The sequence below is a fragment of the Hyperoodon ampullatus genome (assembly GCF_949752795.1).
Source record: "Hyperoodon ampullatus genome assembly, chromosome: 3".
Lineage (NCBI taxonomy): Eukaryota > Metazoa > Chordata > Mammalia > Artiodactyla > Ziphiidae > Hyperoodon > Hyperoodon ampullatus.
Genome location: NC_136916.1, coordinates 3,855,071 through 3,880,669, shown reverse-complemented (window position 1 = coordinate 3,880,669; position 25,599 = coordinate 3,855,071). Strand labels below are relative to the sequence as shown.

Below are 25,599 nucleotides of genomic sequence, written 5' to 3'. Positions count from 1 at the left end.
AGGGCCTTCTCCCACCTCACCCTACTGTTCCACATTTCTTCAGCACCTTGTATTCCTCAGACGAAATCTCCTTTTTCTTGCTTAGTCCTGTCTTCCCAACCCACTCTCTCGGGAATGAGCGACCGCTTGAATCAGAAGCCAGGTACCGCCCTTCATTCAAATCTTCCTTTTTCTGGCCAAGCGCTCTAAAAAGGTGGGCTAGGAATCAATGTATCTCCAGACCAAATAGAAAGCAAACACTTTCCAAGAGGAATATAGTGTTTTACTTAAACCACAACATCAAGCAGTCTTAACAAGTCCCTTGTACTCCAAAGGAAATAAAGTTAGCGCTTCAGCCAACTCGGGCGAATCCTCCGGCGGGATCCACAGGTCCCTCTGCGCGTGCGCCTCGGGAAACTTGGCCCTGCGACCCCGGCGCGGAGCGGCGGCGAGGGCGCGGATTGGTCGCCGGGGCGCCGGGCCCGTCGCGCGTGCGCAATGCTCCTCCCGCCCCGCACCGCCCCTCCCACCGCCCGTCGCCCGTCCGCGGCCTCTGGAGTGAGCAGGCGGTACCCGGCGAGCCGGCGAGCGGACAGCAGCGCGGGCCCACGGTGAGCGCGGCCTGCTCTCTCCGAGGAAGAAAGAAGAGGTCGTGTTCCCGGTCTCCGGGATCCCCTAGCCCCGCAACCTGCCCCGCCGGCGAAGGAGAAGCTGAGGAGCCGCCGCCGCCGCCCGGCGCCGCCGCCATGGCTGCCATGATGGGTCGGAAGTGAGCCTGCGGGCGACGGTGCCGGCACTGGCGCTGCAGCCCCGGTCCTGGCCGCTCCGCCGGGGAAGCGCGACGCCGCGGACCGCGGGCCCTCGGCCTTCGCGACCCCAGCCCTTCGGCTCGGCCCGTTTCCTCCAAGACTGAGCGGCGGGGAGTGGCTCCCGGCCTCCGGCCCCGGCAGCCAGGAAGATGGCGGACCCGGCCGAGTGCAACATCAAAGTGATGTGTCGCTTCAGACCGCTGAACGAGTCCGAGGTGAACCGCGGCGATAAGTTCATCGCCAAGTTTCAGGGAGAAGATACGATCATGATCGCGGTGAGTGCCCCCGGCCCCCTCCTTCGAACCCGGCCGCTCCGGGAGTTCAGGGAAGCGGGGAGCGAGCTTTGGGGGCCCCGATGGCCCCGGGGAGGGGCGCGGCGCCTCCTCGGGTGCTCCTGGGTCGCCCCGCCCTGGTCTGCGGCTCAGGCGACGGGAAGCACCCGCCCTGGGTCCGCGGCCCTCCCGCACCTGGGGCGCGCGCGGGAGGGGCGGGGCGGGGCGCGGGTTGCGGGCACCGGGGCCGGCTTGCGTGCGCATGCGGGTCCTGGTGCAGGTGCTGTCGGGGGGTCGCGCCGCCGCCTCTCCCCGACTTCGCATTCGGGCGCGTTGAGCTCTGAGACCTGCCCTCCATACCTTAAATAGTCACAATGCGTGGTCTCGGGGAAAGCCGTATGCGTTAGACTGCATCGTCTCCCCTGCGGGGAAAGGGAAACTGCACCAAGCGCAGTTGGACCAGTGCCCTCGGTGGTCGCCCAGCCCGCCTTCGGGTTTACAGTTACACACGGCGAACGGGGAGGGCTGCGAAAAGAAGTAGGTGTCTTTTGAACTCGGAGCGCTCGACTTCGTTTCGTCTTGCATCGGATCTGGCCGATTCACTCTGGGTTATAAATGAGTCTCACTCTCACTGGGTCTTACGGGGTAACGGTATGGGAAAGAGTGTTAACTCTTTTGTGTGTATATCAAAGTAGTATAACAGCAGTCTTTTTGAGAAAAAGGTAAAATTGGACCAGTAAACTAGGTTTCTTGTTAGTGTCAGCTTCCTACGTCTACGGTGAGGAGGTACCTTGAAGAACTTGATAATGCCGAGGACGGTGAGATGCTGTCCTTCGTGGTATAAACCATGACATGACTAGAGTTGGCGGATCATTGTCAACCTCTGAGAGACCAGAAAGTAAGGTGGGGGTTGGTGTTTGTTTTTTTCGGTTTTTTTTTTTTTTTTTTGAGGTCTGATCTCTGGTATTGAAAGGCCTCTGAAAATAACATCCCCAGCTCAAGGAGATTAAAATGGGTGGCAAGATACTGCCCACAGAACGGTGAACTGTGACTGGAAATGAAAGTCATCTTTCTTGGTGATGTCATTTGACAGAACTTGCTTCTACATGGCTGTCATGCTACCCAGTGTTAACGTTGACTTTTTCTCTAGTGGTATTCCACATTTGGCATATGTTTGGATAGCTTAATTTGGAAACCGGACAAAGGGATCACAAGTGATGGAACATTGAAGATGAAAAGCATTGGCATGTAAGACAGAACTCAAGTTCTTTAGAGTTTTTATGTGAACGTTTCCAAAGTTCAGCTCTAGAATATGAATGTCATAGCTCCACGTGGCTCAGGAGGATTTTGGCAAACAAGTCATTAGGTTCCTAACAACTGCCAGCTACTACTGTGTGAGGACCGTCAGGCTGGTTCTTTGTTAACAAGTCCACAGAAAAACTCAGGCTATAAATGACATCATGGTGAGGCCAAGAAGTTAAGCACGAAAATAGTCATCCTTTTCCTTTAGGGTGATATATTGTACGCGCGTGGAATCAGAGGACGCTTGCAAGGCCTGGGTTGTTGGCAAACACTAGTAGGCTGCTAGTTTCTCACAGAGTTTTTATGATTATTCAGCCTCCCAGCAGTGGTTGAACATCAAAGCTGTCTTCCTTTCACATTTGTAGTAAGAATGTCTTATTTCTTCAGATTTTTTGTGTGTGCGTATTTACACAAATCTATAAGTATTATCAAGATTTATGTGTTGGAATGATAGAATTTAGGATTCACAAAATGTTTTATGATTAGGTTAGAAGGCCACCTTCTAACGCAGGCCAAATGTGACATAAGATACGAGGAAAGAGTTAAAAGAATATAAACAGTTACCACAGGAAGCATAACGTTTATTTTAGGTTGTTTCCTTTTAATTTCTTTACTTAGGTTTCCTTAACATTTAAATAAATTTAAGTGATAATATTAGAAATCATGGGTGAATGATTTGAGTTGTGAATCAGTAACGAACAGTTAATTGGTAAGCATTTTAGTCGTTTGTTTTTGTTTTTTGTTTAAGTATAAGCAAAAATACATTACAACTGAGTGTGATACAGCTTTAAAAAGTGTAAGGCAACATGTTTAATTCATTATTTTCTGAAACCAGTGTTTTGCATATAGTAAGTCATTAATTACTCTGAGGTCTTTTTTTTTTCCAATTTTTTAAAGTGCTTTATCTTTTTAAAAAGTTGTCTGGGAATTTATAAGGGCAGCTAGGAGGAGTGGAATTAGAAAATCTCTAGGTAAAAGTCATCTCGTGGTTTGTTTTGTTCATTTTACTGGATCCTGATCCTGATTCAAAGTAAATAGTTTAAGAAGGAATTGCTGCAGTGCAGCATTTAAAATTAAATTATCTTAAACCGTTTTACAACAGCTTTCTGGTTAAATCAAAATTTAAAAAATAAGTATTTTAGTTTACAGTGTTAATTGTACGTGTAATCAGTGCTCACGTAGAAGATAATTTTTTAAGATTCTGATTTTCCTATAAATTCAGTTTCCAATATTTTGTCCAAACTTTTTTCCTGTTACTCATATAATCAGTGATTTTAATGTAATGTGGCCCCATGGCAATGTAATATGTAGTGTTTCTCTGTGCTTTACAGCCTTTGTACAGATTTTTTTTTGTAATTAAGTGCTCAGTGAAGTGCTATAAATATCACATATTGAATGAAATAAATGCATATTTTTTGAACAACTTTGAATGATACAGATAGAACTATTTGCTTTAGATATGCAAACTTCTTATCACAAAAACTGGGGGACCAGGGCAACATGGTTATATAGTTCAAAGGAGCCTGCTGAAAGCACCAAATAAAAAAATCAATAGAAAAAGTTATTCCCACATTTATTTATGCATCGTGAAAGTGGAACATGCATATTTGCATCGTTAAGCATCTTTACTAATAATCATCATTCCTTACGTGGTATACTGTAGAGGACAGAACCCAAAACAGGCTGTTGTAGTTCATTGAAGTTAGACCCAGTTCCTTACCTGTAGCACAACACGATTTCCCCTTTCAAATGTATGATGATTTGGTGTTTAATCCTGATTACCTTAAATACGAAAATTAAAAGAGAAGGAGCCATCATAATATACCTTTACAGTTGTGGAATGTTCACCCATAATTTATCTAAGGAATCTAACTAAGGAAAATCTAATATGATGTAATCCCATGTGATCTGAAAATCACTATTCAGAATTCCAGAGAAAGACATATTCCTGCCAGAGGGTGTCCTTTGTAACCAAATTTGGTGTTCAGCCTGGTCCGTGGAGATTCAGATAGGAACCACTTCACTTAAGAAATCTAAGGTAAGGGCTTCCCTGGTGGCACAGTGGTTAAGAATCCGCCTGCCAATGCAGGGGACACGGGTTCGAGCCCTGGTCCGGGAAGATCCCTCATGCCGTGGAGCAGCTAATAAGCATGTGCACCAGCCACAACTACTGAGCCTGCACTCTAGAGCCCACGTGCCACAACTATTGAAGCTGGCGCGCCTAGAGCCCGTGCTCCGCAACAAGAGAAGCCACACAATGAGAAGCCCGCACACCACAACAAAGAGTAGACCCTACTCGCCGCAACTAGAGGAAGACCACATGCAGCAACGAAGACCCAACACAGCCAAAAATTAAACAAACAAAATCTCCCCCCCAAAAAAATATTATTTGCCTTATTTTGGAGAGATGCAGTTGTCACACTATTACCTGTTTTTTGTTAACTTGTTTCTTGAAAGTAAAATTAAAATTAATCATGAGGGCTTCCTTGGTGGCGCAGTGGTTGGGAGTCCGCCTGCCAATGCAGGGAACACGGGTTCGTGCCCCCGTCCGGGAAGATCCCACATGCTGCCGAGCAGCTGGGCCTGTGAGCCATGGCTGCTGAGCCTGCGCGTCCGGAGCCTGTGCTCCGCAACGGGAGAGGCCACAACAGTGAGAGGCCCGCGTACCACAAAAAAAAAAAAAAAAAAAAAAAAAAATTAATCTTGAGTTCTTTAACCCTAGAAGCTGTCTCCATTTCGATTTAGTTAACATTACTTGATCACTTATATTCGATCCTAGTATATAGCTGTTTAGCTTAGTATTCAAGAATCTATCCAGCCTTATCCTCTGTTATTCTTTGAACCCTACTCTCTGTACTAATTAATATCATTTCTAAAATTGTTACTCATTTACAATATCTGATACCTTATAAGGTGCTAAATAAATGTTTGCTGGATAAGTGAAGAGGGAAAATTACTTTATTTTTGATAGAAAAAATATTAGTGTGGTTTATTTCTGTTATTTTGACTGTACTTGTGTTTGTTTTCACAGTTGTTCATCATGAATACATCTTCAGTGAAACAATAGATTATCTTCTATTAGCCACACCTGTAGATTTGAATGTTAATGTCTCAGAATCTTAGGAAAAGGACACTTTTATGTATGTCGTAGTCAAAGAATAATCAGACATTGAGATGCCTACATTTAATTGATGCCAAAGTGAGGTCATCTGAGTATATCCTTCAGGAATGCTTTCAGCTGCAGAGGGAAAACAAACTAATAGTGGTTTAAATAAATAAGAGGTTATTTTTCTCACATAGGAAGTCTGGAGATGGGCCTTTAGTTTTACTTGCTGACTCTGTTACCCTCTGTCATCCTAAGTTAATGACTTTCCCTCGTATTTGTCGTGTTTGCAAGATGGATGTTCCAGTTCCAGACCTTCATTCCAGAAAGGAGAAAGGGTAGCTTCAGCTGAGGTGGTCCTTTTTATCAGGAAAACAAAACCCTTCTCTAAAACCTCCCAGCAGACCATCACTTCATGGTATCTAGAGCTGGGTCATGTGACACTAGTTGCAAGGAGACTCAGCTAGCAGGTGGTTAGCTTCCAGCCTGTCTGGTGGGAGGCTGGAAGGGGATGGGGAATTGGGAATGGCTTTGGACAGGCCTTTAGGGGCTGTTTGCGTCATCTTTACTGTTGTTCCAAGCTTTGGGGAGAGGAATTGTGGGGTAGAGTTTCTAAAAAGTATGGTCTTTTTCAGCTAAGACCTAGGAAGTATTCGATAATATTAAGGATTATTTCTGGGGTCGTGATTGTTTATTTTGGGGCCCAGCTCCCTTCCTTTACTTTAGAAGAGACTAGAGAGCTGTCATACACTTACTTGCTCCCTCTCTCATCTTTAGATGCTCACTTTCTCTCTTAGATCACTAGATTGTTCCTGCCAGCATTTAAACTTGCTCAGGTCTTGTCTATCTTAAAAAACAGCTTTCTTTGAGCCACAGCCAGATTTCTGTTTGGTTACCTCCTATTCTTTTTTCAACCTTTTCCAATCTGATCTTTGTGGTGGTTGGATACTTTGCAGTTTTGCTTTGTCCTCACAGCTGAATTTGACACAATCACTTCCTCCTTGAAAATTCTTCCTTGACTTGCATGGACATCATACTCCTGATTTTTTTCATTTCATGTCTCTGGCTCCTTCTCAGGCTGCATCAGCAGTTCTCTAAGTGTGTCCCCAAAATCCTTTAAGGGGCCCACAAAATCAAAACTGTTTTCAAAATAACACTAAGATGTTACTTGCCTTTTTCACCGTGTTGACATTTGCATTTGATTTTTGCATCCTTGCACTTCAAACTTACAACATCCTTTGGTTTCTTGAATGCTACAAGCTCCCTTCAGCCTCAGGATCTTTCAGCACCCTGTTCCCAATGCCTGGAGTACTTCCCCATGCTCACCCTCCCTCATGAGTAACATTGAAGAGAATGACAGTGAGCTGGGTGCTACTTACTCTTCAGTTCTTTAACATCCCTTGTCCAGAGTGTGTCTCCGGCATTCTTCTGCCTTCCCCAGTCTCAGGTTCTCCTCTAAGTGCTCTCATAGCACTTCGTTAGCACTCTGTTGCGGAAGTCGGAATTCTAGTCACTTAATCATTTGTCTGATGTCTGCCCCACCGTTACTTAGGTTCCACTAAAGCAGAGAATGAATCTGTCTTGGTCATCATTCTAGCATGGTGTCCGGCGTAATTGGCACTCCATAAATACTTATTAAGTGGATGAACGGTTGAAATGCTGTTGCAGTAAACTGAAAAGCTGAATGGAATAGTGGAAGGAGCCCTGAACCGAAAGACAGGAGATTTGGGTTTGAATTTTAATTTTGTCATGTACAACTTTTGGACCTTTCACGATTCTAATTCCTTATCTGCAAGATGATGTTAGTATTGAAAATAGGGTCTCAATATCTGCCAGAAAAGATATGCATTAAATAAAAATTCACTCAGCAAAATGAGTGCCCACCACAGTAGTGCTAATTTCTGTGCTAGGCTCTGGAAATACAACAAAGACTAAAACAGACATGCTTGTTTTTGTGGAGTTTATTCTAGTGGATTTGTTCTTGGGCCCTAAGGTCCTTTCTGCAAAGATTCTGTGACATGAAGTGAGGCATAGTAGGTATCCTATTTTGAAGGTTAAATATATGATGACATCTTTAAAGGAGCTTAGAAATGTCTGTTCACCTTCAATCTGTGTAGTTGAAACCCTTGTTTCTGTTTTTCAGTCCAAGCCTTATGCATTTGACCGGGTGTTCCACTCAAACACATCTCAAGAGCAAGTGTATAATGACTGTGCAAAGAAGATTGTTAAAGGTAAATATATTTAACCTGCTGAGTTGTTCAGCAATAAGTCAAATTTTGTTTGTGATCTCTCCTGTTTACCCAACGTTCTCTTTTTCATTTTACATTCCCTTTCCCTTTAGTTAATTGCAGAGGTTGTTTAAATAATAAAAAGGTTAAATATAGTTAGTAAACCTATTGCTCATATTCCATGAACTAATTTATATACAATACCTATTAAAGGGTGTTATGAGAATTATAGTGTTACACACATGTCCTTGGAAGATGCGTTTCTATTAGATATTCCCAGGAGAGTTTCTAAGGTAGCAATTGTAGAAACACAGCAGCATAAGGATGAAGACAAAATTGCTAGACAAGTTTCTATAATGTATTAGGAAATGGCAGTCTGTCATTCTCCCATTCCATTGTTATTCCTTCCCCAGGGACTTACCTTGTAGTCAACTGTGAAACCCTTGAGGAATTCAGCAGGGGTTGCCAAGGATGAGAAAAGTGTACATTCCAGTTAATACTATTAACCTATACTAAGGTATTTTTCAGGTTTATGTTTTCTAAAACCATGGAACCTTAGAGCTGAGAGGGTGTTAAGTGATTATCTGGACTTATTTCCAGTTACTGCAGAAATATCTTACATCAAAGGGATCTTATGATTAAATAGCCATTACTTCGTGAAGTGCTTTATATCACTTTTTGACAGGTCTAATTGTTAAAGAGTATTTACGAGGGGCTTCCCTGGTGGCACAGTGGTTGAGAATCTGCCTGCTAATGCAGGGGACACGGGTTCGAGCTCTGGTCTGGGAGGATCCCACATGCCACGGAGCAACTACGCCCGTGAGCCACAGCTACTGAGCCTGCGCGTCTGGAGCCTGTGCTCCGCAACAAGAGAGGCCGCGATAGTGAGAGGCCCACGCACAGCAATGAAGAGTGGCCCCCGCTTGCCACAACTAGAGAAAGCCCTCACACAGAAACGAAGACCCAACACAGCAAAAATTAATTAATTAATTAATAAACTCCTACCTCCAACATCTTTTAAAAAAAAAAAAAAAGAGTATTTACGAGATTGAGGCAACATCTGTCTTCCTATAGTGTTCACCAGCGTAGAGGGGTTGGGATTCAGTATCAAGTGGAAGGTTAGGATTAAGTAGGAGCACAGACATTTCATCTAATAACAGGAGGAAATGTAGAGTTTATGGATAGAAGTGGGTCCATTCGTGTGATGGAGGGAAAATGTACATGTCCTTTTCATATTAATTCCAGTTTGTCTCTGATGTAGGGAGCGAAGTCATCACAGAGAGTGAGGATGGGAGAGGAGGTTCTAGGAAAAGGTACAGAGTCTTCTAGCAGTGTGGAAGTGAATGGACTAGGGAGGGGTGGCAGCATTGCCAGGCAGCATTAAGAGCCCACTTGTGGTTAGCTGCCAGAGCGTTGAATTTACCCAGTTGTATTTTGCCAGGCAAGTACAAAAGAGGGAGAGAAGGGCAAGCGATGTAGTCGAGAGTGCTGCATTGTAACAGTGAACCCTGGAGTCTAAGCTGCCTGGGGGGGTGGGGGCAGGCAGAATTTAAGGGAAAGGTGGTACGGTTAGTGTGTTATAGTCTCAGTGGAGTCAAAGGTTTTTTGGAATCAGGGTAATAGAAGGAGTAAAAGGAAGTGGATACTTGGTGTTAGGAAGGCAGTGCAGTTAGTAATGAAAGGTCTAGAGTGTGACCATGGACTTGGCATCTGAAGGAGAAAAGGATAAGATCATGGAGAAAATTAAGTTCAAGAATCTAGAGGCCAGAGTATCATCTAGTACATGGATGTCTAGTAGTGGGATCACCCACTACGTGGACATGAAACCACCAAGAATTACAACAGGTATGGAATTGGTGAGAGACAGTGGACTGGAGGGAGAATTAATGGGTGATTCTGTAAACGACTGCAAGAAAGAGGAACAGGCAGTGTCATCTTTTCTCGTAAGCATCAAATAGTTTTCCAAATGGATCTGTCATGGAATGCAATTATACTACATTCTTTGATTTTGACTTAACTTTTGTCATCAGTACAGCAAAAGATTGCTTTTTTAATAACATGAAGTTGTTGATTCATGAATTCACGGGCAGTTTAAATGTATGAATCTTTTTCACATCTGCTGCAGCCAACGTTAGACCCCAATCCACACTTAAATATTGAAGTTTTTTTCATCAGGCATAGAACCAGCATTGCATATTTTTTTCATCTGGCATCTGCACAAGCCTTTAAAGTGAAGATTCCATTTTGTTCATTTTAGCTCATAATCCTATTTTGAGTTTTGTTTTTACAGTTGTCTTACAAGGGATCTGAGTTGGCTATTAGCATGTTTTAATAAGTCTGTTATGGTGACAAAGATATTGAAGGCTTTTTTTTAAGGTCTTTATTTAAGCACAGTGGAGTTTGGAAAGTATTACTATGAATCATTTATAAAGAACTTAATGGGCCATGGTTCTTAGCCTAATCTTCTAAAAATGGAATAAGGTTGTTGGCAGTTATTAAATCATACTTGGTATTTAACCAACTTGAGATTCTCTTACCTGTACAGTTGTCTAGTTCTTAGCTTACCAACATATCCACAAGAATATGATGAAAAGCTTGCATCCTTTTGTGAAATCATGGTGCATGACTCTGGTGTTCCCCCAAGGTACTAGTTGAGTGACCCAAACAGGAAATGAGATTAGTTCAGCCATAGCTTTTCCTCAGTGAAATTTTGGTATATTTGTCTGAGGTTCCCAGAATCTATTGACTTTTTGCTTTTTGAAAACGAGTGTAGCATTTACAAGTTAGTCATCTTCTTTTTTTTTTTGCGGTACGCGGGCTTCTCACTGTTGTGGCCTCTCCCGTTGCGGAGCACAGGCTCCGGACGCGCAGGCTCAGCGGCCATGGCTCACGGGCCCAGCTGTTCCACGGCATGTGGGATCCTCCCGGACTGGGGCACGAACCCGTGTCCCCTGCATCGGCAGGCGGACTCTCAACCACTGTGCCACCAGGGAAGCCCTAGTCATCTTTTACCTGCATTCCCTGTGGCTTTTGTGAAATTTTTATCCATGGGATGTAATTCTCTTACAACTAGAAACTTGGGCTCATTTAAAGCCATTCTTTGGCCATCCTACCCACCTCAACCCCAAAGGCGCTCTCAGCAGTGTTTTTTCTGTTGTTCATTTTGCAGATGGTGTTGTAGAAGATGGTAATACATCGTTTGTTGACATAATCACCTTTTCTAGGCAGTGCAGGTCTACTCACTTCTGAATATTTTAAAAGCTCTCTTTAGGGCCTTACTTTTTATTTTGTTTTGTTTTTATAAGACTCAACTTATCCTGGGCTTTTACCTTTCTCATACTGTTCTAGTGATTTTTATCTCTTTTGTACATCTTCAGTTATGTAGTCTCTTAACGATAGGCTCATACCTACCTTTCTCAGAACTCTGCAGTCTGTGGTCCTGACATCTAGGGTACTTGTTTCTACTACCTTTTGTACTGTTTCATTACTATTTACAACTCTGAGATGACATCATTCTTTTTTTGAAATCTTTCTCCTTTTCTCAACATTTTGATCCCTTTTACTTTTTACCTTTTACCAGCAGATTCCTGCTTTACTGTTGGGAACCGAGTTCTGGATAGCAGTTCCCTTCTTTGCAGTATGGTTAAGAGCATAGGCTTTGGAATCAGACAAACCTAGGTTGAAGTCTAGGCTCTGCCACTTTCTAGCTTGTGACCTGTGGCAAGTTCCCCAGCCTTTCTAAATCTCCATTTCCTCTTCTGCAAAATAAGGGTACTGTGAGGATTTTAAAAGATGATTCATGAAAAAGTACTGACTCGCCCTGGACAAGACAAATGTGGCAGAGTTACCAGTAAACACGTAGCTTTAAGGAGAGTGATGGGGGTGGGGGGCTAGGTGAGGTGTCGGGGCAGGAAAGCAGTTAAATACATGGTGCGCTGGACTTGGGATTCTCACTGGCACACAGATCAAGTCGAAGGCCATGGTAAGGAACTGGTAGGCAGGGATTGGCAAACTGATGGGCGAGCTGGTGTTTCTTCTGAGATGCGGATTCGACGAGCAGGCTGCCGGGACTGAGGTGAGAGCAGCTCGTGTGCTCTGGACTCCTGACAGCCCACCGAGGTTGCAGTGTTTCATAAATATCTGTACAAGTATATAACTTACGTATAGGGCTGTTACCTTTTCCTTTTTGTAGATAAGTCAGATAGATTTTTTTTGTTTTCTTTTGAGCATGCTTTATCCACTTGTATTCTCTTGAACTCTGAACCCAAGTGATGTCTACAAGTTGGTCTCCCTGGTATAAAGTAATTGTCGTTTATTCAATATTTGCTATATGCCAGGCATCTTACCAGGCCTCCAGGGAGTCCCCAGTTTCCCGCCATAGCTTCCTGACCTGGACTGTGTGCCACTGTATCCACCTTAATTTTTCCAGGTGTAGCCTCTGCCATGTATTTATTTTGGTTCCTCTGTTCCTTGAGAATATAATGTAGTAGTTAAGAGCTTGTCTTTGGAACCAAGACTGTCTGGGTTTGCATCCCAGCTCTATCTTACTCGCTGTGGAACTGTAGGCCACAGTTTCTCAGTTTCCTCATCTATAAAATGGGACTAAAAATAGTACCTTCCACAGGGTTTTGTGAGGATTAAGTACATTCATATATGAAAGATTATTAGAGCCTGGCACATAATGCTTTCAAATGTTAGCAGTAATGTATATATTTTTTTAATTAATTAATCTTATTGATTTATTTTTGGCTGTGTTGGGTCTTTGTTGCTGCGTGCGGGCTTTCTCTAGTTGTGGCGAGCAGGGGCTACTCTTCGTTGCGGTGCACGGGCTTCTCTCTGTGGTGGCTTCTCTTGTTGCGGAGCACGGGCTCTAGGCGTGCAGGCTTCAGTAGTTGTGGCGCAAGGCCTCAGTAGTTGTGGCTCACAGGCTCTAGAGCGCAGACTCAGTAGTTGTGGCACGCGGGCTCAGTTGCTCTGCGGCATTTACCGCCAGTAGGGAAGCCCATCAGTAATAATTTTATATGATGACTTCTAATTCTCACAGCCTTCCCCTAAGCAGACATTCTGCTGATGAGGAAGCTGAAGTTCAGAGAGATTAAGTGACTTTTAGAAAGTGATAAGCTGTTCCTTCACTTGCTAAATATGTTTTTCTTGTTTACAAAGTATGAAAGTAATATTTGTCCATAGTTCCACCTCTTTTTCTCACAAGAAAGGCAAAAGTATATTATAGAAGGGGAGGGACACTTTAGAAAGATGCTGTATGAGTAATAGTAGTAGTCATTCAGCAAGCATTTGAGTTCCTACTAAGTGCCAGGCATTGTGCTAGGAGTTAAGCACAGCCCTGGCCTCAAGGATTTTACAGGCTAGTGAGGAAGGCAGACAAGTAAACTGATGGTTGCAATACACAGTGATCAGTATTATGATTAAATGCAAGTGCTACAAGAACACATAGGATGGGACTCTTTCCCAGATTCGTTTGGGGGTGGAATTGGATTGGAGAGAAGTAAAGCCTAAGCTAGTCTTAAGGATGCACAAGAGTGGGAAGGAGAGAGAGGGATTTACTCCAGACAGAGAGATGCATGTGGGCTAACTGAGGCAGCCCACATGAGAAAAGTATCACCTGTGTAGGGAAGAACATACATTGTGGTATGACTGTGACGTTGAACCGTATGAAATTGTCAGATTCAACCATTCTTACCAACAAAAACAGCAGTGTGAGGGGAAGGATGGTGGGAGATGGAGCTGAATAGGCAAAAAAGAGCCAGTTCCAAAGGTGCCTAATTTTATCTGATTACAGATGCGTGCTTTCTGGGATTTTCAAAGAGATGAGTATTATTTGTGTGTGTGTGTGTGTGTGTGTGTGTGTGTGTGTGTGTGTGTGTGTGTGTTTAAAAGAACTGTACTTTTGGGGGCTTCCCTGGTGGCGCAGTGGTTGAGGGTCCACCTGCCGATGCAGGGGACACGGGTTCGTGCCCCGGTCCGGGAGGATCCCACATGCCACGGAGCGGCTGGGCCCGTGAGCCATGGCCGCTGAGCCTGCGCGTCTGGAGCCTGTGCTCTGCAACGGGAGAGGCCACAACAGTGAGAGGCCCGCATACCGCAAAAAAAAAAAAACAAACAAAAAAACCTGTACTTTTAAGGTATGTGCATTTCATTGTATGTAAATTTTATCTCTGAAGAATAAAACTGCAGAACACTGAATTCTAGCCAATGGTGTATGCATGCTGGAGTATTTGGGTGGAAATGAAGTCTGCAGTTCACTTTGAAATGCATTAAATAAATAAGACAGATTAAAATGATTAAGGCAAACAGTAAAATGATAAAATGTTAATGATAGAATCTTGGTAGGGGTTATAGGGGTGTTCACTGTAAAAATTCATTCCGTTTTTCTGTATGTTTAGACTTTTTTGTAATAAAGTGTTGGCAGTTAAATCACTATAGAAAGCAAAGGTCAAGAACAGATTTGAAGGTAGGCAAGAAGGGATTATTATTTTCCTAATTGATAACAGTTATTACTTTAATGATAGCCTGGTGCCTCTAGAAATCACCTAGTCACTGTTACATCCCTGCTCCCAGAACAGAGAGCCTGGATCGGAGTGCTCAGTAAATACTTGAACATTGACTATTCTGTAATTTCTGTAATCATATAAAATTTTTGTTTTGCTTGAAGTCCCAAATACAGACATGTGGCATACATTGATTATCCTATGAGCCCTCATATGATGTATTTCACCTAACAAAATTACCGTAATATCCTATAGACACATGCTACTAATATGATCTTGGGAAGGTCACTTATTCATTCACCTACCAGTATTTATTAAGTACTTATTATGGTAGTTGCTAGGTAATTGGATGATACCATGAATGAACCTTTCATGTATAGATCTAACAAAATTAGGTTTTATGTGATTGATTAAAAGATCTTAAGCAGAGGGTATGATACCGACATGCTGAGAACAATTATATGTAAAGGAAGTGGATTGGAAAGGGTCTGGTGCTTTTTTTTCCCCCCCAGATTATTGCTTCTTCAGAATTACAGAAATATTGTAATCTTATCTATTTTATTCTTTTTTTAATTTTTTTATATTGCTTTGGTAATTGTAACAAATGTACCATATTTTTATTTATTTTTGGCTGTGTTGGGTCTTCATTGTTGCACGCGGGCTTTCTCTAGTTGTGGCTTGCGGGGGCTACTGTTCGTTGCGGTGCGCAGGCTTCTCATTGTGGTGGCTTCTCTTGTTGCGGAGCACGGGCTCCAGAGCGCAGGCTCAGCAGTTGTGGCTTGCGGGCTTAGCTGCTCCGCGGCATGTGGGATCTTCCCGGACTAGGGCTTGAACCCGTGCCCCCTGCATTGGCAGGTGGATTCTTAACCACTGTGCCACCAGGGAGGTCCAGTCTTATCTGTTTTAAATGTGATTCTTGAAATTATTTTCCTTCCCTTCATAAAACTGAAAAGATTTTGAATGAAAGTTTCAAATGTTTGAGATCTCCTAAAATCTTCCCAGGGAAGTAAGTACTAATACCTTCTTTTCCTTATTAAATATTTCTGTAGCAAATCCGTTATCTAGTTAGCTGTGCCCAATGTTGGGACCTTTAAATTTTTTTTTTCTTTTCTTTTTAAAAATAATCAATTAAAAAAAAGACAAGAATTGACTTGCTTACTACAGGTTTACTTTCCACTGTTACCATCTGCTGTTTCCAACTGAGATTTCTCTTTTTACTTTGGCTTCCTCTAAAATAGAATGTAATTTTTTATATATATAAATTTATTTATTTATTTATTTATTTTTGGCTGCGTTGGGTCTTTGTTGCTGCACACAGGCTTTCTCTAGTTGTGGCGAGTGGGGGCTTCTCTTCATTGCGGTGCGCGGGCTTCTCGTTGCGGTGGCTTCCCTTGTTGTGGAGCACAGGCTCTAGATGTGCAGGCTCAGTAGTTGTGGCTCGCAGGCTCTAGAGTGCAGGCTCGGTAGTTGTGGTGCACGGGCTTAGTTGCTCCACAGCATGTGGGATCTTCCTGGACCAGGGCTGGAACCCGTGTCCCCTGCATTGGCAGGGGGGTTCTTAACCACTGCGCCACCAGGGAAGTCCTAGAATGTAATTTTATAGTACTTTTCTTTTCACCAAAACAAACAAAAACAAAAACCAAACCAAACAAACAAAAAAAACAAAACAAACTGAATCCCTGAAAACTGGAAATTAAAGGTCACATTGTTCACTCACATCCCTCCCAACCCCCCCTTTAGCCTAGTAAAGGAAGATGCTTAAATGTTAATGTTAGGCCTTAGGATACACAAAGGGCTAGAAAAGTTTTTCCGCTGTTTTTTTTTTTTTAATTCCACGGGACCTCCCTGATAATCGGTTTTGAGGTAGGACTGGGCTTGTTACAGTTTGTATAAGGAGGTATGTTGTGTGGGTTTGTGAGGCTTAACCACCAGTTAACCACCAATCAGTCCTACTTCTAAAAGCTATTTCATATCTGTATGCAAGCTGCCAGAGCACTTTTTTTCTTTTAGGTCACATAAAGCTTTGGAATACAGGTGTAATGACAGATGTACATTGACAGGAGAGATGATTATAAGCAGTGGAATTTAAAATTTGCTTCTTACTGTCAACAGAAAGTAATCTGGGCTGGAGAGAAAGGAATTCCTTAGGTGGATCATCACTAAAAGGATTACTATTAATATATTCTTATTTCGTTTAATGCCTTGCTTAAGGGGAAAAAAAAATCCCTAATGTGTAAAATCTCTTATTTTTTCATAGATGTGCTTGAGGGGTACAATGGAACCATATTTGCATATGGACAAACCTCCTCCGGGAAGACACACACAATGGAGGTAACATCTCACAGTCTGTACTTAGATGTAGTTTGCTGCGCACAGTGCACTCATTCGTTATTTGTGACATCGTTTTACCATACGCTTAAGCAGCTTTATTTACTCTATTGCTTTGTCTCATACACGTTATACATGAGTAACATCGATGTTGCAATCTAATCAGTTCCTGAGTTTGAATGGTGAAACCGTATATTTGAAATTGTATCTAGCTTTGTTTTATCCACATAACCACAAAATTATGAATGTTTTAGAATTAAGTAAGAATTCTCTGTCACCTTATAATGGGAAATTTTGAAATTTTTAATATTTGTGTGCTTTCAGTTCTATTCAGAGCACTTAATTTTTTCCTACTCTCCTTGGTCGTGTCCGTGTGTCCGTCCCATTTCCCCACCCCCAGCCAAATACTTGCCCCTCTTCTCTGATAAGAAGGTCTCCAAAATTATCAGAGCTGCTGTTAATAATAAATGTGAACCTGCTCAAGCTTTGCTTCTAGAACACAGCCTGTAATTTTCTGCCACTGCTACAGAGTATCTGCTTTTATCATTTATCTGAGCATTCCATATAAAGTAAATGACTGCTTATTTTAGTGTCACTCATGTTACTCATTTCCATAACGTCAGAGAACAAGCACATTCCTAGCATTTGGATGAATTTGACTTGAAGTAGATGCAACAATGCAGATTTATATGCCGAGCAACTAACAAACGTTTTCCTAGAATGTGTTCATTTACAAATGTGCATAATCTGATCTAACAATTTAAAAAAACGCTAAGATCAGTTGGTAACCCATATGGTTGGCATATATTATTTATGTGTAACTTACGAAAATATGTAACAGTTGAATTAGGTTATTTTTAGGTATTTTGTACAGCCACATTTTTTTTCACCAAAAAATGGCAACAATTAGAATTCTTATCCTCTGTTGACTGTAAATTATAGATTAAAAGTTTTGATTTTTAGGGCTTCCCTGGCGCAGTGGTTGAGAGCCCACCTGCCGATGCAGGGGACACGGGTTCGTGCACCGGTCCGGGAAGATCCCACATGCCGCGGAGCGGCTGGGCCCGTGAGCCATGGCCGCTGAGCCTGCACGTCCGGAGCCTGTGCTCCGCAGCGGGAGAGGCCACAACAGTGAGAGGCCCGCGTACCGGAAAAAAAAAAAAAAAAAAAAAAAAGTTTTGATTTTTAATTTGTGTGTCACAGTTTAAGAACTGGTTTTGTTTTCTGTTTAGGGTAAACTTCATGATCCAGAAGGCATGGGAATTATTCCAAGAATAGTGCAAGATATTTTTAATTATATTTACTCCATGGATGAAAATTTGGAATTTCATATTAAGGTAAAATCATTGAGGAAAGGTTGTATTTTATTTTATTCCTAGAATAATTCTGTTAAGTACTTTTTCTTTTAAAAAAGTATTTTTAAATATTTTAAAAATTATCTTACAGGCAGGTGTAGCTGAAAGATTATTAGAATTAGTAAACTCACATCCTTCATCTGCCGTGGTAAACAAGTAAGCTGAGCCTCTCTTGCCTTAGCTGCCTTCTCTGTAAGATAAGGGAGTTTGGCTACAAAACTCAAAAGTTCTGCCTAATTACACCTAATTAGTCTAATTTTAGGAGAAGATACATAGTGGAAAATGTACTTTAGTTACATAAGGGGTTTAGTGGATTTAGGGCTTCTCATTAGAATAAGAGCTGTGGCTGAGTTGTCCCTGTAGTCTAGATGGTACCTGGAACTCAGACCCTAGTAAATATTTAATGAATAGGTGAATAAATTACTTTGTAATTTTAAGTGGCTGATTTTTCTTTTCCTTTATTCCCTCTGCCCTTTAGGTTTCATATTTTGAAATTTATTTGGATAAGATAAGGGACCTGTTAGATGGTAAGTTAAATTCTTGCTCTTCGATTGTTTTTCAATATACCACATACTGCTTCTTTTTAGTAGTAAATGTGAGACCATTTCTTAGTAACCTATATGAAATTGACTTAAATTATAGGAAAAAGTTTTAATTGAATGCCTTTGGACTTATTGAAAGCATATATTGTGGGCGCTTTGTAAGTAGTAATTAGCACATTGGACACAGAGTCTGGGAGCCTGAGTCTTGAGCGCTCATCTTCTGTCAGCTGTCGGGCAGAGACACTGTCCTTGGCAAACCATTGAACCACTCCAAAATGTGGGTGGCAGACGTTGGCCTGGACCTAAAATTCTATATTGCTGCATTGGTTTCTATATAAATCTCCTACTGTTTCTATAGGCTCTTGCTTTTATAGTGATATTTACATATTTTTGAAGTTTATGTATTATTATTATTATTTTTTTTTGTGGTACGCGGGCCTCCCACTGTTGTGGCCTCTCCCCCTGCGGAGCACAGGCCCTGGACGCACAGGCTCAGCGGCCATGGCCCACAGGCCCAGCCGCTCCACGGCATGTGGGATCCTCCCGGACCGGGGCACGAACCCATGTCCCCTGCATCGGCAGGCGGACCCCCAACCACTGCACCACCAGGGAAGCCCCGAGTTTATGTATTATTAGTAGGCTGCTTGGGGAGAGAAACAGTTGATTGACTATTTCATAGCCAGTGTTAGAGTTTAGGGAAATGTTGTTAGTGTTATTTATTTTTCTTTTTCAGTTTCAAAGACCAATCTTTCAGTTCATGAAGATAAAAACCGAGTTCCCTATGTAAAGGTACGTATAATACAGAATATTTAGTAAAGCCCTACAATAACATTTTTTTAGGATAGTGACATACTTTAAAAATTTGTTTTACAGGGGTGTACAGAGCGCTTTGTATGTAGTCCAGATGAAGTTATGGACACCATAGATGAAGGAAAATCCAACAGACACGTAGCGGTTACAAGTAAGTAGCCTATGTATTAACACTAGTTAATGTACAAACTGCCTTAAAATATCTTTATCAAGTTGATTAATTGTAAGATTTTTCTTAGGTGAAATAATGCTTTAGAAATTATTAGTAAGGGAAAGCCGTGTTTGTTGATAGTTGTGTGGTTTCTTTGCAGATATGAATGAACATAGCTCTAGGAGTCACAGTATATTTCTTATTAATGTAAAACAAGAGAACACGCAAACGGAACAAAAGCTGAGTGGAAAACTTTATCTGGTTGATTTAGCTGGTAGCGAAAAGGTAAAATCTTTATATTCTGATAGATATCTAATCATTTTTATGAACTTTAACTCAGATTTGGGCTTGTGCATTATTTATTGTTATATATTGAAAATATGTATCAAATTGAATTTGGTAGCATTTTTGAGAGTTATAAGCATTTATGCCAGTGCTTTGTCATTACAAATTTACTGTCATTTGGGCCACAGTCCAGTTCAACCAATAAGTGTTATCCTTGACTTAAGGTGTGTGCTTTTATTGAGAATGTGTTGAGTGTATGTCATTAAGATTTTACTGGGTATCCTCTTCCTAATTTTTGGTATCTATTTTATTCATATTGGCAGTGAGCTCTCTCTGAAAACTGGTAACTATCCATTAGTCCTTTTGGATTTTGTTGTACTTCTTTCTTTCCGACGATTATTTATTACAGTCATATACAATCTGATTCTAGTTTATGTCAAAATCAAAATAAGTGCAAATGTTTTAATATTGACCTATATGTGAGACTTTTTTGCTGTTCTGCTAATCTGTTGTTTCCTCTGATTAGAATGACATACCTGCTCCCTTCTACGCAAAGTCTTATACACATACTTCAAAGCCCGTCTCTAATTTTGTGAATACTGAGAGGCTGTTTTTTCAGCCATCATTGCTAACATATTATTCTATTATCTTTAATATATATATTTTATATTTTTTAATAGAAGCAAGTTTGCTTATATAATATAAATTTGGTCTCTCTCTTTAACAGTTACAGCATCAACATTATGCTTCAGTAAATTTTTTAAAGTTTCTCTTTAAAGGGGGTTAACAGGCCTCCCTGGTGGCACAGTGGTTAAGAATCCTCCTGCCAATGCAGGGAATATGGGTTCGAGCCCTGGTCTGGGAAGATACCACAGGCCATGGAGCAGCTAAGCCCATGCACCACAACTACTGAGCCTGCACTCTAGAGCCCGTGAGCCACAACTACTGAAGCCCGTGCACCTAGAGCCCGTGCTCCACAACAAGAGAAGCCACCGCAATGAGAAGCCTGTGCACCGCAATCAAGAGTAGCCCCTGCTCGCCGCAACTAGAGAAAGCGTATGCGCAGCAGCGAACATCCAATGCAGCCAAGAAAGGGGGGGTTAACAAATTAGTAAACTACAAATGTACATGTAAATTGGTTAATTTCAGGAGCACACCTAAAAATAAAATTTGGTATCTTCTTAATCCCATTTTGTCATGCAGCTAGTTACTTGACCTAGGTCTCAGAAGAGTCATACTCGATAAATAATGATAACTTACAGTAAATACTTGGCAAATAAAATCATGAACCTTTCCCTTTTCTTTTTTACTAGTTACTGATGACCTCTGAGCTTTTTAGAAAATCAAAGAAAATCACCTAAACTCGTAATTTTTTGAAATCTTACGTATAGGTTAGTAAAACTGGAGCTGAAGGTGCTGTGCTGGATGAAGCTAAGAACATCAACAAGTCCCTTTCTGCTCTTGGAAATGTCATTTCTGCTTTGGCTGAGGGTAGTGTGAGTATACTTGTCTTCTATTTCCCTGTCGTTAGTTAGCGGAGAATTACAGATAGATACATACATGTGCATGGATGTGTGAGTGAGAGAGGGATTCACTGAATCAGTACGTATGAATAAGTTGTCTTTTAGGGATTTATTTTATAGTATTAGTATGTATATCCTAGTTTCCATCTTAATAACTAGCATTTAAAACAACTGAAATCACTTTGTAGTTATTGTAAAGTAGCATATTTCTACAACAAATTTTATTACATAGAAACCCATTGGTCCTCTTTGTTTTTTTTGTTTGTTTGTTTGTTTTTGTACGTAGACATATGTTCCATATCGAGATAGTAAAATGACAAGAATCCTGCAAGACTCATTAGGTGGGAACTGTAGAACCACTATTGTAATTTGCTGCTCTCCATCATCATACAATGAATCTGAAACAAAATCTACACTCCTGTTTGGTCAGAGGTTTGTTGTTAAGAAAATGTCGTCTATACGCCTCCTTCTCTGCTGCCATTGCTGCTTATCTTTTTAAAAAAATTGTTTTATTGAAGTATAGTTGATTTATAATATCATGTAAGTTTCAGGTATACAGCACAGTGATTGTTATATACATATCTTTTTCAGATTCTTATCCCTTATAGGTTATTACATAATATTGAGTATAGTTCCCTGTGCTATAAAGTAGGTCCTTGTTGGTTTTTTATTTTATGTATAGTAGTGTGTATATGTTAATCCCAATTGCTTCTTATCTTGTTATATGTGCAACAGAAGTCTTTATGTGATTGATATTATCACCCATATTTTAACTTACTGGTTTATATTTTTGTCTCCTGGACTAGAATCACCTGAAAACCAAGTATTACATTTACATACCCTCTGTAGAAAATGCTTGTTGAATTAAATAAAATTGAATGGGATATCAAAAAAAAAAGAAAATGTAGTCTAAATGTAGATAGGCCTTTTGTTTATTAAATCTAGGAAAGTTTCACGTAGATATTCAAATCATTGTGTATCGTTAGTGTGCTAGACACAGTTTTTTAATTGAGAGGCAGATAATATAACCAAGGTCCATCTTGTAGGCTGCTTGGGTTTGAATTAAGTTTTAGTACTTAAATTTTAGTACTAAAATTAGTACTATTAAGTACTAATTTTACTACTTAAGTTTTAGTACATTACAGTCAAATGTTAACTTGAGTCAAATTTATGTGAGAAGCTTCAATTCAGCATTAAAGAAAACAAACATTTGAATCAGATAATAAAGCAAAACCTGACACATAATCCTACATTAAGCCTGTTGACATATGTGACCTGTTCACATAGTGAGATAACCATATATGAGATGGCTATCCTGGGAAAGTCAATAATGATGACTCTGTCTCTGACCATCATTGATAATTGCTTTTCTTAATTCAGCCTTATAAATGAATTGGAGAAATGATGGGCTCGTGTTTTTTTATACTCATCAGGTTTTGTTGTTGTTGTTTTTTAAGTTATTTACAGATGTTGGGACTGACCCAAATTTAATGGATTGTGAATAAGCACCATACTAATCATAGCTCTTAGGATTTAGTGAAAGATGACTGGACAAGACTAGTTCAGTTAAATTACCAGCCACACACGCATATGTTACAGAACTGTAGATACCAGTGGAAAGTAATTGTCACATTCCTCCCCTCCCCTTTCCCCAACTACTTCTCTTAGGGCCAAAACAATTAAGAATACAGTTTGTGTCAATGTAGAGTTAACTGCAGAACAGTGGAAAAAGAAGTATGAAAGAGAAAAAGAAAAAAATAAGACCCTGCGGAACACCATTCAGTGGCTTGAAAATGAACTCAACCGATGGCGTAATGGTAATAACTGAGGAATTTGTCGTTTTGAGTTTGCTGAATACAGATTTAGACCTGTTTTATAAATTTAAAAGGCATTAGGGATCATCAGATAAAAATGAATAAAATCTTTTACATTAAATTCTGATTTTACCTGAAATAATAAATAGAGGCATAAAGGCCAACTAGCTAGCTGTAGAAGTCTCAGGATGGCGAGATGCTTAGCTTAGGGTGAAATCAATTACAGTGATAAGAGTTGGTGACTGGCTTTAGAAGATGGGGGAGAGTCAAAGGTCATTCCAGGGCTTCCCTGGTGGCACAGTGGTTGAGAGTCCACCTGCCGATGCAGGGGACACGGGTTCGTGCCCTGGTCCGGGAAGATCCCACAGGCCGCGGAGTGGCTGGGCCCGTGAGCCGTGGCCACTGAGCCTGCACGTAGATAAAGTTGGTAAGAGCTGCTGAAATTGAGTAAAATTGAAATTAGTTTTAGACAGATGGGTTTTATTAACCATTCTGTTGTCTTATTTTAGGAGAGACAGTGCCTGTTGATGAACAGTTTGACAAAGAGAAAGCCAGCTTGGAAGCTTTTGCAGTGGATAAGGATGTTACTATTACCAATGATAAACCAGCAGCCACAATTGGAGTTACTGGGAACTTTACTGATTCTGAAAGAAGAAAGTGTGAAGAAGAAATTGCTAAGTTGTATAAACAACTTGATGACAAGGTAGGTATTGTTCATGTTCAATTCTGTTTTAGAACATTTTTGACATAGGTATTTTTATGTTCTAATTTCAATATTATGGGTCCTTGTGACCTATATACATCTTCCTAGATTTCTAACTTTTTCAAGATCATTGTATTAACAAAAAATTTAAAATCACAATCTCTGTTTGTATGTAGAAACTGTATATGAGGCATACGTTTTTTTCCCTTTAAGCTAAAAGAACTTTCAAAAGGAAATTTGGCATGGGTCCTTGGAGAGCCTTAATGTTCTTAGAATCAGGGATCTGAGGGCTCTAATAATAAAAGTGATGCAAGAGATTAGACAGAGGGAAAAGAATTGAGTGGAAATAATATCTTTTGCTCTGATTATATCAGTAGTGTGAAAAATAGCACAATTTTGAACCAAGTAGAGAGGGTGGGAAAAACAACAGTAATGAGACCAGAAGAAAATTGTTCTGGCTTTGTTTTTTGTTATTAGGTGATGTTTTTGTTGTATTTTAAACAGAGAGTGTAGGTAGGTTTGAAGTGGCTACATGGTTTTATTTTCAATACAAAGCTTTAAACATGTTTATTACTTTTTAGCATTTAAGGTATTTAATGAATAGCTTTCATAAACATAAGCCTTTTTTCTTATTGTGTGATAAGTATGTTACTATGATTGATAATTGAAATTGCATCTGTTTCAACACCGTCCTAAGATAAGAGATTGGAATAACCTATGTTGAATTTGGAGAAAATGACTTTGAAATATTGGGGGGTGGGTAGTAATCACAATTTGTGTCAGGAATCAGTTAGAACCAGGTTGTGAGCTACTTTGTTAACCTGTTACTAAAAATTCTAGGATGAAGAAATTAATCAACAGAGCCAATTGGTGGAGAAACTGAAGACCCAAATGTTGGATCAGGAAGAGGTAAACTGAATACCTGTCATATTGCTTCCAGAAAAGCTTTATAGTCTGTCATTGTCACTGAAATATAAAAGATAAAGGCACATACAGAGCTCGGAATATACTTGAATACATTTTTAAAAATTTTTGAGTATGTTTGTGCTTCACTGTGGATATCCTATGAGACCGGTACATCATACAGACTGAAGCAAAGATCGGCTGACTTCCTCTTAAGGTTTTTTGGGGTTGGGTTTTTTGGGTTTTTTTTTTCAGTTTGAGTTCTAACTGGAGGGGGGAGGATGACTTTTTTCTTTTTAACTCTGTCTTCTTCTTTCCTTGTACAGTGCTGTTTTGTCTTATTTTCCCCAAAACATTTCTTTTCCTTTTTTAAAAAAATTTATTTATTTTATTTATTTATTTTTGGCTGCGTTGGGTCTTCGTTGTGGTACATGGGCTTCTTGTTGCAGAGCACGGGCTCTAGGCACACAGGCTTCAGTACTTGTAGCGCACAGGCTCAGGAGTCGTGGCCCGCTGGCTCTAGAGCGCAGGCTCAGTAGTTGTGGCGCACGAGCTTAGTTGCTCTGTGCCATGTGGGATCTTCCCGGACCAGGGCTCGAACCCGTGTCCCCTGCATTGGCAGGCGGATTCTAAACCACTGCGCCACCTGAGAAGCCCCCCAAACCATTTCTTACTGATCCTTGGAAAAGACTTACTACACTGAGCTGGAGTAACCTTAGATTCCCCCTCCCTTTATGAAGTGTATTTCCTCATGGAAATGATGAGGGAAGGAGTATAAAAAACAGTTAAACACAGATATATGTCTAAAGGGATTATTAAAATACTGATTTCTGAATTGTATTGGCTTTGTTTTTAGTAATTTGTAGTTTAGGGTATGACTTTTATCGTGGAAATGAGAATGTCAATGAATAAGATCATTTTTTACCCCTTCACCATTTCTACCCTCATCTAACCTGTTGTTCATTTCTGTCATCTTCACTTTCATC

At 40.8% G+C, this 25,599-nt stretch overlaps 1 protein-coding gene across 1 annotated transcript in view; it reads left to right on the top strand.

The window, feature by feature from the left end:
• The first annotated feature begins 836 nt into the window (after positions 1 to 836).
• The window catches only part of KIF5B (kinesin family member 5B), a 43,063-nt gene continuing 18,300 nt past the window's right edge, over positions 837 to 25,599 (top strand). The window contains exons 1-13 of the mRNA XM_079700396.1: positions 837 to 1,063; positions 7,609 to 7,696; positions 16,457 to 16,530; positions 17,760 to 17,864; positions 18,361 to 18,409; positions 19,158 to 19,213; positions 19,298 to 19,385; positions 19,546 to 19,670; positions 21,062 to 21,166; positions 21,480 to 21,625; positions 22,862 to 23,010; positions 23,517 to 23,710; positions 24,551 to 24,619. Coding sequence (XP_079556522.1) covers positions 938 to 1,063; positions 7,609 to 7,696; positions 16,457 to 16,530; positions 17,760 to 17,864; positions 18,361 to 18,409; positions 19,158 to 19,213; positions 19,298 to 19,385; positions 19,546 to 19,670; positions 21,062 to 21,166; positions 21,480 to 21,625; positions 22,862 to 23,010; positions 23,517 to 23,710; positions 24,551 to 24,619 — 1,374 coding nt within the window. The 5' untranslated portion in view covers positions 837 to 937. The remainder of the gene's footprint in view (positions 1,064 to 7,608; positions 7,697 to 16,456; positions 16,531 to 17,759; positions 17,865 to 18,360; positions 18,410 to 19,157; positions 19,214 to 19,297; positions 19,386 to 19,545; positions 19,671 to 21,061; positions 21,167 to 21,479; positions 21,626 to 22,861; positions 23,011 to 23,516; positions 23,711 to 24,550; positions 24,620 to 25,599) is intronic.